The sequence below is a fragment of the Clupea harengus genome, chromosome 12 (genome assembly GCF_900700415.2).
Source record: "Clupea harengus chromosome 12, Ch_v2.0.2, whole genome shotgun sequence".
Lineage (NCBI taxonomy): Eukaryota > Metazoa > Chordata > Actinopteri > Clupeiformes > Clupeidae > Clupea > Clupea harengus.
The window spans coordinates 5232083-5249395 of record NC_045163.1 but is presented as its reverse complement, the minus strand read 5'-3'; the positions used below and the strand labels follow the sequence as shown (position 1 = coordinate 5249395).

General features: G+C 41.4%; 3 protein-coding genes across 6 annotated transcripts; all 3 read left to right on the top strand.

The window, feature by feature from the left end:
- The first annotated feature begins 4125 nt into the window (after positions 1–4125).
- On the top strand, positions 4126–6956 carry pus1 (pseudouridine synthase 1). Of its 3 annotated transcripts, none has more exons than XM_012815780.3 (7): positions 4126–4576; positions 4769–4977; positions 5093–5230; positions 5321–5423; positions 5502–5968; positions 6464–6694; positions 6804–6956. In XM_012815780.3, exons 1-7 carry the CDS (start codon positions 4504–4506, stop codon positions 6828–6830), a joined length of 1248 nt encoding a protein of 415 aa, XP_012671234.1. In that variant the 5' UTR covers positions 4126–4503; the 3' UTR covers positions 6831–6956. The 3 variants fall into 3 exon arrangements, with proteins under 3 accessions (XP_012671234.1, XP_012671249.1, XP_012671242.1); XM_012815795.3 differs by having other exon boundaries at positions 4127–4576; positions 4791–4977; XM_012815788.3 differs by having other exon boundaries at positions 4127–4576; positions 4755–4977.
- Positions 6957–8331: 1375 nt separating this feature from the next.
- Positions 8332–13470, top strand: noc4l (nucleolar complex associated 4 homolog). Its single transcript, XM_031577377.2, has 15 exons — positions 8332–8513; positions 8671–8791; positions 8997–9103; positions 9263–9370; positions 9761–9910; positions 10026–10128; positions 10311–10345; positions 10450–10500; positions 10616–10727; positions 11232–11292; positions 11554–11664; positions 11976–12136; positions 12427–12509; positions 12965–13078; positions 13233–13470. Exons 1-15 carry the CDS (start codon positions 8361–8363, stop codon positions 13347–13349), a joined length of 1587 nt encoding a protein of 528 aa, XP_031433237.1. The 5' UTR covers positions 8332–8360; the 3' UTR covers positions 13350–13470.
- A 258-nt stretch (positions 13471–13728) lies between these two features.
- On the top strand, positions 13729–17282 carry vps29 (VPS29 retromer complex component). 2 transcript variants are annotated; one of them, XM_012815805.3, is made up of 5 exons: positions 13764–13836; positions 15018–15029; positions 15580–15771; positions 16114–16349; positions 16717–17282. In XM_012815805.3, the coding sequence occupies exons 1-5, from the start codon at positions 13834–13836 to the stop codon at positions 16832–16834; spliced, it is 561 nt and encodes a 186-aa protein (XP_012671259.1). In that variant the 5' UTR covers positions 13764–13833; the 3' UTR covers positions 16835–17282. The 2 variants fall into 2 exon arrangements, with proteins under 2 accessions (XP_012671267.1, XP_012671259.1); XM_012815813.2 differs by lacking the exon at positions 15018–15029 and having other exon boundaries at positions 13729–13836.
- The last annotated feature ends 31 nt before the right edge of the window (positions 17283–17313 follow it).

Sequence of the window (17313 nt, the reverse complement as noted above, 5' to 3'; positions counted from 1 at the left end):
GTTCTTATGCACCTGTGGTACTTTGTGGAAGGGACTTAAAGGCCCAGTTCACGATTCTAATCCCATACACTTTTTGTCAGATTTAGCAAATAACTTCTCACTGTCCTCTAGCTTCACAAAGGTTTCGACTTCTAGACCAAACTATGGACGTTCCAGACAAAAGGAAACTAATTAGGTTCTTCAAGCTTTTCTTTCTTTGTTACACACTATAATGTGACCCATTTGTGGAATGGTTGTTATAGAAATTATTACAGTTCAGTGAGGATGGATCCATGGAGACCAAGATAGTGCTCCTGAAAGTGGTAACCACAAATAGTAGTCGGGTAGCGCTCCCAATTTAGTTGACATGCAAGCTGTGGTCTACATTTTAAACAAAGGTTTAATTTAATATTCTAATAAATGTAAACTGGCATAATAAAGACGAGATAACAAACAAAAAACATGTATTGTAATATCCTGTTGAACCTGCAGAGTTTTGCACATGACTAGCCACCACTGTGCAGAAAACTTGACAGCGTGAAGCCGTTAAATTGAAAACGAGTGAACATAACTCCAACTAATGAACATAAACTCCGACCTATTAGGTCAAGTTAGTGAGCAGCAGGAAACAACATCAACAAAGCAGCCTTCGTTAGCATTTCACTGGGGTTTTCATACAGGCACTTTCCTTCATCAGTGTTTCGTTGAATTAGGCCCACAACATCTCCAAAAGGTTCAACAGTGGTTTCGGGCGACCCAGCCCCAGCCCCCTCCATACTCATGATGGGTTAGGATACATGCCACTACCAGAGACAACAGATATATTCAAGAGGCATCTTGACAAGATTTCACGTCTCAGATTTAGTTCTGGTTGGTTCACAACTGCGAATGCCTCAGCAGCCTCAGACAACTTCTTTGAAACTCCTTTGAGTGACCGTCCTCGTAAACCAAAATCCAACTGAAGGGTTATGGTTGATTTAGCTACAAAGCCTCTAACACCTATCTCCACTGCCCTTGTGTGTGCTTCCAACATCGTTGCCTCGCTTCCGCTACCAGTTCCGTATACTTTAGTTTCTTCCTTTCAAATTTTTCCTGAATTGCATCTTCAAAGGGCATTGTTAACTCAGTAAAGTAAACACTGTGGAACTTGGACAGCCAGCAATCTCCAATCCTGCATTTTTAATGTGGTTAGTTCTGTCCAGCTGAGTTAGATGGTTAAATAAGTGCAGTACTATTATCTTCACAGCTGTTACAAACATTAGATAAATATTCAGTTTGTTTACTTCTGTCAGGATCCATTTAAGCTTTGTGGTGTGAAGTTTGTTGATGCTCGCTGTAACATTGCCTTATCCTTAACAATCAGATGCAATTCTTGTTGCTTAGGCTACTACATACACTGCTGCCTGAATAAAACAAGATTTCCACCTAGTGGTCGCTCCATTGCCTTTGTTTGATTTGGGGACACATTTGTGTGGATCAACACCTATTTGTGTGTGGACCTCAAAAAAGCGAAAAAACGAATGTCTCAAAAATACATTAGTGGAAGCCAGGAGGAATGTGTGTGTTGGATGATGCACAAATGCACACTTTGCATGCAGAATTGACATACAATTGAAATTTCATGACAAATGCACAAGCAAAGTATGATGTATATTTACAAATTATAATGTATATATTTACAAATACATATGAATTTGTAAAAATCATAGTATGTTTATTCAAATGAGAACTTACAAGTAATAAGTAAGGAGTTATATGTTTGTGCATCACAGCAGATGCATTTAAAAATAATTTTGAGACATTATTCTCTCCATATTGCTCATTGTGGAAGTGTACCACTTGCCTTGCAAACCACAGCGAGATGCCATAGCTCAACACTGACTCCACAGAGCAGCGGTAAAAGGACACAACCGTTTCTTTTTTAATTTGTTCTTCCTGAGTAACCTCAGGAAATACAGCCTCTGTTGTGTCTTTTTCAGCAGTGCAGTGGTGTTTTTTGTCCAGGAAAGGTCCTCCTCGTGAGTGCCCAGGAAGCTGAAGTCCGATACCCTCGCCACTCTCTCCCCATTGATGACAATAGGCTGCATGTCTGATTTTTTCCTCCTCAAGTCGACTAACAGCTCTTTTGTCTTGGAGGTGTTGAGGATAAGATTGTTCAAGGTGCACCATGTCGACAGCCTTTGCACCTCCTCCCTGCATGCAGTCTCATCTCCTCCTGAGATGAGCCCCACCACGGTTGTATCATCTGCAAACTTAATGATGGCATTGCTCGGGTGGGTGGGGGTGCAGTCATGGGTATAGATGGTGTAGAGTAGGGGGCTTAACACACAGCCCTGTGGGGAGCCGGTGCTGATGCTGAGAGCTGAGGAGAGATGGGATCCTACTCTAACCCTCTGGGAGCTGTCTGTCAGGACATTTTTTATCCAGTAGCAGATTTGTTGTGAAAGCCCTAAGTCCATCAGTTTGGTGTCCAGTCTTCTTGGTATGATGGTGTTAAAGGATAGTTGAAGTCTATGAAGAGCAGCCTGGCGTAGTTCCCTCTCTGTTCCCTGTGTGTAAGTGTGGTGTGGAGAGCTGTGGCAATGGCATCTTCTGTAGCCCTGTTTGCTCTGTATGCAAACTGGTGGGGGTCAAAAGTGGGTGGCAGGCTTGTTGTGATGTGCAGCTTTTCTTGGGTTCACTGCCCGCAGAAGACGCTTCACCTACTGTGCCTGCACTGTGAGGGTGTGGCTACTGGGGTCTAGTGGAAGTGGCGTGGTCACATCCGGTGTCTCAACCTCAAAGCGGCTGCAGTTAAGTTGCTGGACCTGTAGTTGATGATGTGTGGTTGATGATTGCCACACCTGCCATATATTGTTGCTGCTGAAGTGGTCCTCAATCCTCCTCCTGTATGCTGTCTTGGCCTCCCTGATGCCCCTCTTCAGGTTGGCTCTGGCAGTCCTATATTGTGCCTCATCCCCAGACCTGAAGGCGCCGCTCCTCTCCTTCAACAGCACTTTGACTTCTTTTGTCATTCAGGGCTTCTGGTTAGGATACACCCGGGTGCGCCTGTCCATTGTGACAGTGTCGACATCGTGTTTGATGGAGCACAGAACAGTTGAGGTGTACATTTCCAGGTCCTGGTGCTTGAAAATATCCCAGTTGGTGTTTTCAAAACAGTCCTGCTGCTGCTGAGAGGCATCATCAGGCCAAGTCTTAACAGTCTTTGTTGTGTGTGTGTGTGTGGGGGCGGTTCTTAAGGGGGGTGTATGCTATGATAGGCTAACTGTGAAGTGAAATCCACAACATCACCGTCATTTTCATCAACCCTTAACATTTTTACAGATGTTACCAGTGCGTTCCATAAGTCTTAAATTGACCAACACATTTTCCACATTGAGAGCCTTCAAGTAGGCCCTACCATGAACAACTTATGCTGATATTTAAAATATACTATTCCCAATGATTTGATTTTGGAATTCCATTTTGTGTTAATTTCCTATTATCCACGACCGGTTAAACAAAAGATGATGGTGGTCCGAGAGCGGACCAGAAGTGACACCCAACACCAGTGGGGTGCTGTCCAAAATCCACCGGTGGAGACGATATGCTTATCTGGGTAGCTATCACTGCACACACAGCACCGGACCAGTTTTGCCAACTTAACGACTTTCTCGGACTTGGTGACTTTTCAGACCCTGTCAGCGACTTTATTTCTTAAAAGCCACGAGCGACAAATCTCAGTCTGCATTGCTTATCTGTCTAGTTATGTAGCTCATTAAATCAACTGTATTGAATCATTATGGATTGACCATATTCTTTACTGAGTGTTCTGTTATTTACCATATATCTACTCACCATGGTAGGCTGCTACTGTATGATTTATTGACACGGTTTACAAAGTTACTTAGTAGGCTACCCAATGCCTTCACCAGTTTATTAAACTACAAATATGGTCAAAATACATGAAACTGGAACTGTCGCCCTTTTTTATTCCATAGATTAACATTGTATATTTTAACATTGTATATTTTAAAGATATATTAATCGCCAAACTGTTGATGTCCCAGATTTCATTTCTCAAGTCTGGTCACCTTTTCAAAACCGCTGACAGCGTATAAATGCGACTTTGCCGTTTTACCCGGTTTCTGTATATCCTCGCGATATTTGGTATTTCCCGAAAGGTCAGAGGTTATTTGTCCATGTGAGCGTGACTGGCGTGTGGACCAATATTTTATTTTACATCTAGAGACCACTGCCTATGATGTGCACTGTTAAATGGGTTTGTGAGCCATACAGAGAGCAATGGCTGTAACTTTTGAATTTTGTATATTTCAATAACAAGGAGAATACCACGTCAAACTTATAATGCTAAAGGTTGTAGCGTTAGGTAAGCTACATTTTGTGAAGACTTCGGTGATGTGTAATCGTAACCAGTGAAGAAAAAATGTATTTTCCTTTGTATCGGCAATTGGTTGAATGATTTCGGCTGACTGTTTGCACCGAAGAGTACTTGTAATTTAAAATCAGCATTTGCTCCAGGACATGCTAAATTTGCTGCAGATTATTCATGTTTTTACCAAGTCCACGAATTGTCGTCAAGGATCGAAAGTCAGAGGTAAGAGACTGAAAATATATTGAACCCATCATTCATTGATGTGGCATATACATATGCGATACATGTTGTCAGTTGCGCTGTGGCTTACAACGAGCTACTTAGCTTGCAATGCAATTGTAGTTTGCCAGAAGTTAAGCTAATACCATTGAAACTAACATAACTACGATTTCACTATAAGGTTTTTCGTTTAAGGGTTGGTCTTCCATTGTGAAAGTTTGCGCAGTTTTTATTCGTCCGGCAAGATGAAAAGATCAGCAGAGGACAATGGAGCGGATGGTGATGCCGAACGCGTAAAGAAGAAGCTGAAAGAAGATGAGGATGAAAGTCAAGAGAGGAAAGTTCCTAAGAGAAAAGTGGTATTGCTAATGGCGTATTCTGGCAAAGGATATTACGGTATGCAAGTAAGTGAGACTCACTTACCAAAATATATGTACTGCAATGTATTATGTACTGTGGGTAAATTGTTATATGTACAGGGGCATTGATGTATTTTTAATTTCTTCAATCTCTGAACAGAGAAATCCAGGGTCTGCCCAGTTCAAAACCATAGAAGATGACCTAGTGACAGCCCTGTTGAAGGCTGGATGCATCCCAGAGAACCACAAAGATGACATGAAGAAAATGTCTTTTCAGAGATGTGCAAGAACTGATAAGGTACTATTCAGAGGTGGGGTGGTTGGTTATTGACTTTGAGGTGTTTTGATTTATGGAATTAAACATCGGTCATGATTGGGATTTCCACAGGGTGTTTCAGCTGCAGGTCAAGTGGTGTCTCTCAAGCTCTGGTTGATCGAGGACATCCTGAACAAGATCAATGCGGAGCTTCCGGCACAGATCAGAGTGCTAGGTAAGGCAGACCGTTGTCATTGAATTGCATTATCAAAGAACAGATTGTTCTTAATAACCTATTACATAACTTTCATAGGATACAAGAGAGTCACAGGTGGCTTCAACTCCAAAAACAACTGTGATGCCAGGACCTACTTTTACATGCTTCCCACCCTGGCCTTCTCACTAAAGGACCACAACCAGGAGGACACTTCCTTCCGAATAGAGGCCTTCACATTGGAATGGGTGAATCGCCTGTTTGCCCGCTACAAGGGCACCCATAACTTCCACAACTACACCTCCCAAAAGGGCCCCAGGGACCCCAGCGCTAAGCGCTACATCACTCACATATCTTGCGGCGAGCCCTTTATGCGTCAGGGCGCTGAGTTCGCCGTCATCACCGTGCGGGGCCAGAGTTTTATGATGCACCAGATCCGCAAGATGATCGGCCTGGTGATCGCCATCGTGAAGGGCTATGCCAGCGAGGAGGTGATGGAGCGCAGTTGGGGGGAGGAGAAGGTGGATGTGCCCAAAGCACCAGGTCTGGGGCTCGTGTTGGAGAAGGTGCGTTCAGACAACACTCTTAACATATTTGGATTTCTCTACTCTCAGATCCCTAGTTTCCACCCATCCCAGATTGGGTCAAAGTTGGTATATACTTTGATTAGGGATGAGATTATGTGTGTGTGTGGCTGTGTGGGGCACAGTGCGTGTATTCACCCTGACCACAGTCTGGGGCAGTATGTGTGTATTATGCTTAGCCTAGCATAATCCTTGACTCGGTTCCCTCAGGTTAGGTTTTGGCTGACCAGTAACCAGTATGCTTACAGAGAAAGCCTGGATGCACCGTGATTGACTGCTGCTTTGAGATTGAACATGTACTTGTTTGGCTGACAGTATTGCATTCATTATCTATGCTCACCTTTTACTATCGGCCTCTGTAGTCCCACTGATCTTTACACATGCCTCGTTTAAATTTATATTTATTAATTTAGCTGATGGTTACATCCAAGAGAACTGATGAAAACCTACAGACAGGAATGTATGTGTCTGCAACAGGTGCACTTTGACCGCTACAACAAACGTTTTGGTGGGGACGGCCTCCATGAGACACTGGAGTGGAATGAGGAGGAGGGGGCCATCACGGCCTTCAAGGAGGAACACATCTTCCCCACCATTGTGGAGACGGAGAGGGCCGAGAAGTCCATGGTCAGTTGGATGGCCACACTGCCTATTCATGACTTTGAGGGAACAGCAATGGGAAAACAAGAAAAGCCGAGTGGAGAACAGGTACTGTACATGGTAAAAAATAAATAAAAAATCTGTTAAAGTTGCATTGAGTATTGCTGTTATGGCTGTGCCACTATTTTCCTCTCATAAACTCTTTTGTCTTCCCCAGGATGATGATGGAAATGGATCCGATTAATTTCAACAATCATGACACAAACTTTTTTCTTTGCCTTCAATTAGATTGCAAGCAGTGCAGAGTAAAATGGAAGATTTGGTTGAGTTTAAGGATTATGTTTTGAATAAATTTTTAGTTTTAAACAAATTGTGTGAATTCTGCTTTTTTGCTAAACAAGCTTTACATCTGACCAACGAAAGTGTTACAATTTCTCATTTAAAATGTTTTTTTTTTATAGGGAAAAAATAATGATATTCAGAAACAACTATTACAAATATTCTGGGTATTCTTTTTACATTGATTCTCTCTGTTTGCTTCATAAATCTGAGTATATATTGAAGAGCTGCAATATAAGAATTTTTAGTAAGAATTTAAATCATGAAAATCCATGATGCATAGAACAAACACGAATATTGTTAACAATAAAAACATTTTAATCTTGTGTTCAGAATTACACCAGTGTTGTTGATCTAGTAATATTTTTTGGCAAGTAAACTTTGAATACAAACCGCAGAATTAATACCAGCAATGACTGATCTGCAATGTAACACACGAATGTTGGTGTTAATACTGACAAAATTACAATTTGGCTAAAAGTAGGCATTTTAACTCCAAAAACACACCATCTACTGTTTAAAATCATCTTAAACGTTGGAAGGCCTAACGTAGTCAAACGTTCAGTGCCGTAAAGTCCTTATATAGTCCAGGCAAAGTAACCCATTTTGGAGCCAAAAATAGAACTAATTGTAAAAAATGAGCTCCACACTTAATGAATATGTCCTAATTTGCATAGGCAGAAACACCATACCCCTGGCAGGTACTACCAAGCCAGGCAGTTTTCAGGTTAGAGGCCAGTCTAAAAGCAGCATTGACATCACCCATTGGCAGTAGGATGATTGGATGAAGATTGGGCAGATGTATTTGTCATACATATGAATGGTATTTCTGCCTATGCAAATTAGGACATATTCAATAAGTGTGGAGCTCATGTGCATATTGAAATTAATTTCAAAAGAAACTTGTAATACAAAAAAAGTTACTTTTCATGTATACTTTTACTATGTAACGTTGTATTGTGTTAGGAGTAAAGGAAATAATTAAGCCTATTTGGGTGTATTTTGGGCATTTTCGATTAGTGTATAGCTCATTTGCATATTCAAATTCATTTTCAAAGAAACTTGTAATACAAACACTTTTACTTTTCATGGGTACTTTCATTGTGTAAAGTTTTATTTTGATAGGAGTAAAGGGGAAAAAATACATTTTTGGGGTGTATTGTTCCCTGGCATTATTAGCACACATCTCAGATTGATGAGAATTAAACATATTTCCTCAACTAGGATTTCTTAGGACTTTTAGTATGTTGTTCTAGACACCTCATAGAAATTATCTATGCTGAAAAAAATTATTTTACAATTAGTCTGTCGTAAAACGCTACTTTGCATGGACTGATAGGCGTCTGGTAGAGTCAAGAAATTTGTCTCCAACCACACGGTGGCAGCATAATAAAGACGAGTATTTTTTTTTCAACGTGACGCCACCACAACTATCATGGCGGCGACCAAGAGCAGCAACGTGAGACTAGAATCCTCTACGGAAAGTATTAAGAAACCACACAGAATAGTCATAAACGACAAAGTTGAAAGTATTCTTCAGAGCAAAAAAAATGCAAATGAAATATTTGATCTACTGGAGTATTTGCAGGTAATGTCTCGCCAAAATACAGGGTTAACTTAGTGTGCTATCTTTGTTGATTGATGTCCTAGGTAGCGACTGTAGTGGACACGACTAAAGTATCAATTGACAGAAATATGTAGTTCTCCTAAACATTTACTCTTTACGCGTGTGTTATGGTTCTCAGTCTGACAAAGAAAAGGAGGTTGTGCGTGGGGTCAACGCATGTGGACAATTGTTTTGCGACTTGCTGGAGAGAGGTGACTTGTTTGTCGGCAAGCTACCAAAGGAAGAGGAACTGTTGGAGGGTGAGTGTCGGGGCTTTGCCATCAGCTGTGCAGGCCAGGCTCCCATCAGTGAGATGTTAATTGAATGTCTTGATAAAGTTGTAATAGAAAATCAACACTATGTAGGCTGAAATCTAGTGTGTGCTGTATTTTTTATGTAAACTACAAAACAGATCATTGTGGTTCTTTTAAAGGTGTTTAACGAATTATGTTCCCCTTATGTCAGGTGAACGTAGTGCCGATGACAAGTATCGCATGTTCCTGAGGTACCGATATAACAGCTGCATAGAGCAGCTGCTGGAGAACATGGGACACAAGGTGTACCAAGTGAAGGTGAGGCAACCTGCAAGTGTCATTCATGTTACTGCAATGAGGTGTAATCAGCATAATGACCCATACCGTACTTAACAAAGGTACTACTTATGTGACTGGTTGAAATTAATGTATGGGATAAAAAAGCAACGCATAGATTATACATTCTTTTTTTCGCAGGAGTCATCCCTGTGTATGCTGATGAAATTTGCATCAACAGAGGGGAAGTTTCCCCTGCAGAAGCTGGACTGGTGTGAGCATTACAGCTTCCCCAGAGAGCTCCTAGAGGTCAGGCATTCACACAGCTGTTAACCTCTACCTCAGGGATATGAAGTAGGCCAGGTGGTGTTGTAAATTACAGTTAACTAAATTATAAAACCCAGTTGAAAAGTTGGCAGTGTGTGCAATTCTGGATAATGTCTAGACTAGACTAGACAGTCAGCTAGACTGCCAGTCTACTCTAAGGTAAGACTTGTACCAGACATTTGAGAGGCTGTCAGTGCGTTTAACGGCAGCAGTGTTTTGCAGTGTTTTTTCCAGTGTTGTGTGTGTGTGTGATCGACAGTCTTTTAAGACTTGAGAATTTTGTCAGTACAGCTCTGCTACTATATACATTAAGTTCAGTGAAACTCAACGAATGCCTGTGCAGACTGACCAGTATTGTATTTATATGTACAGGCAGTGGTCCAGCGGTTGCTGTCCGACAGTGAGGACATGGCCATGCTCATCTCCAGGTTCCAGGAGTTCCTCGAGATGGATGATGTGCGCTATTACGTCATGTGCTCCCTTCGGGATTACGTGGCTAAAGTCATGGATAAAAACAAAGGGGTGAGAGGAGTCTAAGTGCTGAATGCTTCATTTTCTTCACCAATCAATAGGTTTTCAGAGGTTTCTGATCATTAATCTACTACATGGATGTTGTTGTTTTTGTTTTTTACGGCAGGCCGTGATGCCCACATTCCAGAACAATGTGTTTGCGCTTCTCTCCAACATCAACATGCCCAGTCAGGAGTCTGAGCTCACCAACTTCATGGCCACACAAGGAGGTCAGACTTAAGAACAATGCAGTGTTTCTGAATGGTTCTGTTTAAAAGCCTTCTGCCCTCGCCAGATATTTAGTGGTAAAACAAATGCAAATACAAAACATTAGGAATCTCCATAGAATTCAAATCTAAGGTCAATGTGAATGTAGAAAGACCTGAACCACTAACACACTTCTTCTACACAGCTAAGCATGGTGATTGGAAAGCAGCCAAATTTAAAGTAAGCCTCCATTTTTACCTGAATCGTTTAATGGATACAGTTAATTGTTGCAGTTAATTTTGCTTGATTAACTTCTAACCCAGATGGTATTTATTTACTTTCAGGAGCACAGACGTGTCTTTGAGAGGACGTGGTTGATGTTCTTGAAGTACAAGGTATCTCTCTCTCTCCTAGTAAAACAGATATTGAGTTTTGAGTGTATATTTCTGTTTAACACGGCGTGTGTGTGTGTGCGTGTGTGTGTGTGTGTGTGTGTGTGTGTGTGTGTAGTTACCAGGTAGTATGTACAAGAAGGTTCTGGTGATCATACATGACTCAATCCTTCCTCACATGAGCGAGCCAACACTCATGATAGACTTCCTAACGGCTGCCTATGAAATTGGTAAGACAACATATTGTTTTATATTTTTTATATAGCTTGTTTTTGTTAAACATTTTAATCACACAATGTCTTCCCTGGATCTACACATTTTCCTCAGTGTATTTGAAGTCTAAATTATTTTACAATGCCAAACTCTGAGACGGTACAAACTGAGACTTTGACTATGGCAAACCCTTTGTGGAGCCACTGCACTGTTGGACTGGCCTTCATCTGTGTTCAAGAAGTGGATCTAATGTGTGTTTTTGTTTTTTATTCTGATGAAAATCTTTTAAATATACATGGAAGAAAAATATCTGTGACTTTTCTGGATTTTGGAATCAACAATTGAAAAGAAATGTATTAACAAGCAAGGACATTTCCAAGTCGTTATGTGTGTTTAAAGCACATACCGTTAGCAGGGCATGGACTAAGTGTGATGGAAAGTACTGATTGCATTAGTTACAGCTGCTTTAAGCAGAGGGGTCCTTTCAGACACTTACAAATTGTGTTGTGACTTTTCTTCAGGTGGAGCTATCAGCTTACTGGCTCTGAATGGTCTGTTTGTTCTCATACACCACCACAATCTGTGAGTTTTTTTTGCCTTTATATGGATTTGCAACAGCCATAACCATTAACACTAACTTCAGCTTTTGTAAATATCAGTCACACATCTAACCTTTACCAGTATTGAGGTCCATGCGTTCTTGCTCATGATTTTGCAAACATGCTTTTAACTGTAGTATTATCCTTAACATGCATGAGTTAAAACTCCACCCATTAGTTTTACTGTCAATCTAGCTCATGAATGTACTTAACCATTTGTTCCAAATCATTTTTCTCTTGTCAGAGAGTATCCAGACTTCTACAAGAAACTCTACAATCTACTGGAACCCTCAGTGTTCCATGTGAAGTACAGAGCACGCTTCTTCCATCTGGCCAACCTTTTCCTCTCCTCAACGTGAGTTTCTCCCATTTCAATCTTCCAGCAAGAGCAGACAGATATACTTCTGTATAACTATTACTGCAAGGAATTCTGAAAGAATAGTTCACTTTTGTTTGTCAAGCTCCAAAAGGTCTGTCCAAGCTTTTCAGGCCTCAGTGACTTAGTAGCTGGACGAAAACACTGAAATAAATGAAACTATTCCTTATAGTTTGGCACCAACAGCTGTAAAATGAATCTTATTTATGTCCTCTGTCTTGACTTCTGCTAATTAGAATGTATTTCTTATGAATAATGCTTTTGTTTCTCATCATGAATTCTTTCTCCAGGCATCTGCCAGTCTATCTGGTGGCTGCGTTTGCCAAGCGTCTCTCGCGGCTGGCCCTCACAGCACCACCTAACGCTCTGCTCATGCTCCTTCCCTTCATCTGCAACCTGATCCGACGCCACCCATCCTGCAGAGTCCTCATCCACAGACCCAGTGCAGAGGGTGGGTGTCCCCATCACTGTGTTTGACTTATTTAACCCGATGTCTGAAACCCCCCTCACTTTCACACCAATCCTCAAACCCCAACGATCTTAGACACGGTTCCCTTTAAGCAGAGAGCTATGAGCTGTATGACCTTGGTCTGTGACACCAGTGTTACCAATAGTAACCAGTTCCCAGACTGTTTCAAGGATGGTTACCTCCGGTTATCTCTGACAAAGATAGTGGTGTCTGTATCATGAATGATGCGGATATGCCATTGTTGATGACGTCTGCATGTCTTTTACCACCAGAGCCATGTAACGACCCGTACAGCATGGAGGAAGAGGACCCTGCCCAGTGTCGTGCTCTGGAAAGCAGCTTATGGGAGATCAAGGTGGGCTGGCTGCTGCCTCACTCGTCATTTGATTTCACATGTCTGCTTTTCTTCCATCCTCCACACTACACTGTCACTACTACACGCTTACTTTTTAAAGACCTGTATACTTAAATCTAATTTAGGCTTCAGGGGGGCTTTCGTCATACAATTCAGATTTATCCTCAAAATCATGTGATCATGTGTGGAACACAAACCTGGGTCTAGTTTTGGAAGGAAATGCTGCATCAGAAGAGTACCAGATGTTTTCTGTGTGCCCATCATATTTGCTTTGTCATTTTTCCTTCCTGTTCAACTTTTACTTCAGTGATTTTTATGCGCTCCTAACACACAGTTCCCTCCCTTATTTTGCATACTCTAATGGTATGACTAATTGGCACACTCATCACAGTCACTGTATGGGCGTCACTTTCTTCAATTATCTCAAGTAATTCCTGCTTCTCTGACATCATCAGACTCTGCAGAACCATTACCACCCAGATGTTGCAAAGGCAGCCCAGGCAATCAATCAGCCTTTATCCGAGATTGAGGAGGACATCAGTAAGCGGCTTGAGCTTTCTACATTTGGGGTAAATGCACCAACCCATATTAGCCACCCATATTCTCACCGTTTTTGCTTCATGATACACTTGCCAAGTTATTGGTAGTGAAGCAAACTGTGTCTCTATTTTGTGTGTGGTTTTATTGTCGATGTTAATGAGTTTTTTTTCTTTCCCTCTACAGCTCATGACGAAAGATCTGAAGTCGGCGCCCAGTAATGTTCCACTGGAGTTTGATACAGTTTCACAGCTTCTTAAAGGCTCTAGGGATGTGCTGGGGGCTCATTTCTGCCTGGAGTAAATACAGAATTGGTGCAATCGTTTTTTTTTTTTTACTGTAAACTCATTTTTGCATAACACAATTTGTATCAGTGTATATCCCTGCAAACTGAAATAAATGTTTGGTTTAAGTCTCTAAATAATAAATGTCTTTATTTTCATTTGCCTTAACCACTGTCCTGACCAGGATGTCACATTTAAGGAAGATCCATAATATGAAAATATGTGAGTTAACATCAACAACTAATTTGCTTGCATGACTGAGATTTAAAGCGTATCAGATGTTTAATCTAGGACAGTTGTATTTATTTTCAACTAAAGCCCCGAATATATGTGCGATATTTTGCTGCGCAAAAATGTAAAAAGTGTAGTATAAAATGTCCTACTATGAATTCCGTATGACGACTCAAAATGTAATTGGTTGAATGTATTACGCACAGCTACGTTTTGGACGTGTATGTACGTAGCATTTCCTGGAGGCCAGAAGGATTCAACAGCCGAAGAAGATGGTAAGCTAAAAGCGTTGTTATTGGCCCAAAACATAATAGTATGTTGACAAGAAACTGTTGGCGTATCATGCGTGCGAGTATATGTAGGTGTTGCGAGCATTTTGGGAAGAGAAGGATTTGTTTTCTGTACCTTTTCCGCTCGTAGCAAGGGAGTTCGAGATGGGTGAAAGATCACATGACACTGACAGCAAAAGTGGAAAAGAGCCTAATACAAGCTGAAAGGCCCCTTTAGCGTGTGTTTTAAACGTTGCTTACACCTATGCATCAGTATTACGTGCTCTGTTTCGCTTACCTCGGTTGTTCTTCACCCATTATCACCGAACTTTGTGTGGAAGCCTTAATGTTGTCTGAATGATTAGCTTGCCATTCCACTGACAAGGTGCAGGCTACAGAGCCAGCAAGCATCCTAGCTAGCTAGCCAATATCTTAGCGAGCTACTTACCTTAACCTAGCTAACCTATTATAAGTTCTTCCTCGCGATTTCGTTTTATGAGTTCAAAGAGGAATGTTGTCAGATGCGCTGTTTAAAATATATCGTTTCGACATTTGTATATTCATAGTTATTTTTAAGGTAAAATATAGCAAGCTGGTTGGTTGTTTACAGTAGTCTAGATTGCTAGCCTAGTCAACAGTTAGACCTGCGAGCTCAATAGCTATCGTTAGTACATGGCAAACTCATAACAGAGACATGATAAAGCGATGCGACTATGCACATAGACCAAAACATCGAGTCAATTTGGTTTATGTTAACCGCTTGTCGCATTACTCACATTGCCTTTCTGGAATGTTTTATGTGCACTTTTAACATGCGTGTCAAATCTGCTTCAGATAACATGGTGAAGTGTTAAATTGGCTTCAGGTAACCTATCTGTGTGGCCTCACATTTTTTTTTTAAATTAATATATCACTCACTCATGCATGTAATGAAGACTAACAACCACCGCTAACCTTTTATTTACGTCACTAAAATCATTTTTCTGATTTGTGTTTTGTATGGCTCATTATTATTCATTTATTCACTTTTGAATTCTAATTTCAGTTTCCCCTCTTTTGTCACGTTCACTTTTTCTTTTTATCTTTGATCATACTTTCTCTTGATCTCTCCACAACCCCATTCCCCTCACCTCACCCACTCCACCCCACCCCTTTCTGCCTCCAATCAACCTGTCCATTGTGCTCAGGCTGGTCACAGAGTAAGTGTCCTTCTCCTCGTCCTTCTGCTGAGACCTTTCATTTCTGTGCACTGCGCTCCTGTGGAGGCTTGTTCTGCAGACTAATGGGATGGCTGTTGTGCAGTAGACACATGTCACTGGTCAGGGCCTGGTCTTTAGACCTAGTAGGTGGTTCAACCTCTGTATGATGCAATCCAGAGCTGCCCATGAAGAGAATTGGTAAAGTTATATCGTTCGACCTGTCTCCACCCAATGAATGCAATAAGCATAAGAATAAAATAAGAAGAATTGTATCGTCTGTAAGGCTGTACAACTGAACTGTTGTATGAACTGAACAAAACTGTATCTTGAGTGAACTGAGTGTTGTAAGCGCTTGCTTCCTCTATAAGTCTATAACTGCTGTGTGGTGCAGTTTTCATCAGTTTCGCTGGCCATGTTCTAGGCAAATAATCTGTGTGAATTGATGGTAGTATTGCATCTGTGGGGGGGGGGGGGGGGTCACAGGAGTACAATCTTTTTTAACATACCCTTCTCTCTTCCCTCTGCCCCATTTGAATTGATGTGGTGTCAGTTGGTCCTGGTGTTAGGTGATCTGCACATTCCACACCGGTGCAACACTTTACCGGCCAAATTTAAGAAGCTACTGGTGCCGGGGAAGATCCAACACATTCTCTGTACCGGTAACCTGTGCACCAAGGAGAGCTATGACTACTTGAAAACACTGGCAGGGGATGTTCACATTGTTAGAGGGGACTTTGATGAGGTAGGTTTGAGAGGAGTCTTCTTCTGTAAGACACCTGTTCTGTTGAGCTGTTGACTTGTATTTGACCACTAAAGAAACTAAATGTACATCTTATGCAGTCTCACAAATCTGTAATTGTGTAGTACAAGGACAAGTGTAATTCAAATTCAGCTTTTGTAGTACCTGTTTAATGTTGGGTAGTCTGTGGAAAAACAGACAGACATGTAACATGTGACTGAAATGATGCCAGTCTACAGAGCCAACAGTGGCATTGCCTTTTCTTTTTTTAAGTTTGAAATTCTCATTTAAATTTCAGTTCGTGAACATCAGTTATAAAGACTTCATTGCACATGCTTTTTACAGAACCTGAATTACCCAGAACAAAAAGTGGTAACAGTGGGCCAGTTCAAAATTGGCCTGATCCACGGGCACCAGGTGATTCCCTGGGGCGACATGGCCAGCCTGGCACTGCTACAGAGGCAGCTGGATGTGGACATCCTCATCTCTGGTCACACACACAAGTTTGAAGCCTTTGAGAACGAGAACAAGTTTTACATCAACCCAGGATCAGCCACAGGGGCCTACAATGCACTGGAAAGGTAAAGAGCAAAACATCTGTTGAGTGTATTTGAGAGACACACAGGCCATTTTTTTTATTTAATATTTTTATATATTTCATATACATATTACCACAAAGACGTCCTAGATGGGTACATTAACTCTTAGCATGTAGAAACAGTTCAGACACAAAACAACAACACAAAAAAATCTTGTGCCAAGATGATCACAAACAGACTTTGTTGTTGACATGGTCTGGAGCTTTCCTACCACCTGAGAGGTGTTAGTGAACACCTAAAATGGACACATTTACCCTTGTGTCAAAAGATCACAGAAACATGAGCGTTTGCCATGTTTAATTCAACATATACACTAAGTCTTGGGTTCTTTTCTGCCGTCTGCCCACAGCAACATTATACCGTCGTTTGTCCTGATGGACATCCAGGCATCCACGGTTGTCACGTACGTCTACCAGCTCATCGGCGACGACGTCAAAGTGGAAAGGATCGAGTACAAGAAGTCATAAACGAGCCGTGCTGCAGGGTACCAGCCTTCAGCGGGGAGAGCCAAGAGGTGCCAGCATCCAGGATGCTCATCAGTCCATTCCTTTCTACCTGCAGCTCCAATACATCGCAACACTCAGTTCTGTACTATAAATATGCAGCATTTGGTCAAGAAAAGAAATGTAATATACTGTTTATATATCTGAAAGTCAACAGCACTCAGCTTGCATTTCATCTTGCCAACTGACGGCTGTAGAGGATGCAGTAATGTCAGGTTAATTGCATTATGTCTTTAAGGATGTACTGTGGTGCCACTTTTTTTGTATTTTAGTTATTTACATATTATTTCTATGTCCTATCAATAACTTGGGGCTTTCCGATTCATTGTAGGCCTTCCTCCCACTCACACACACCCCCCTGCTCCTTTGTAAAATCATGTGCCCCAATAATAAATCTACAGACACTGGTAAATGTTTTGGATGTTTTTACACCATAAAGTGGG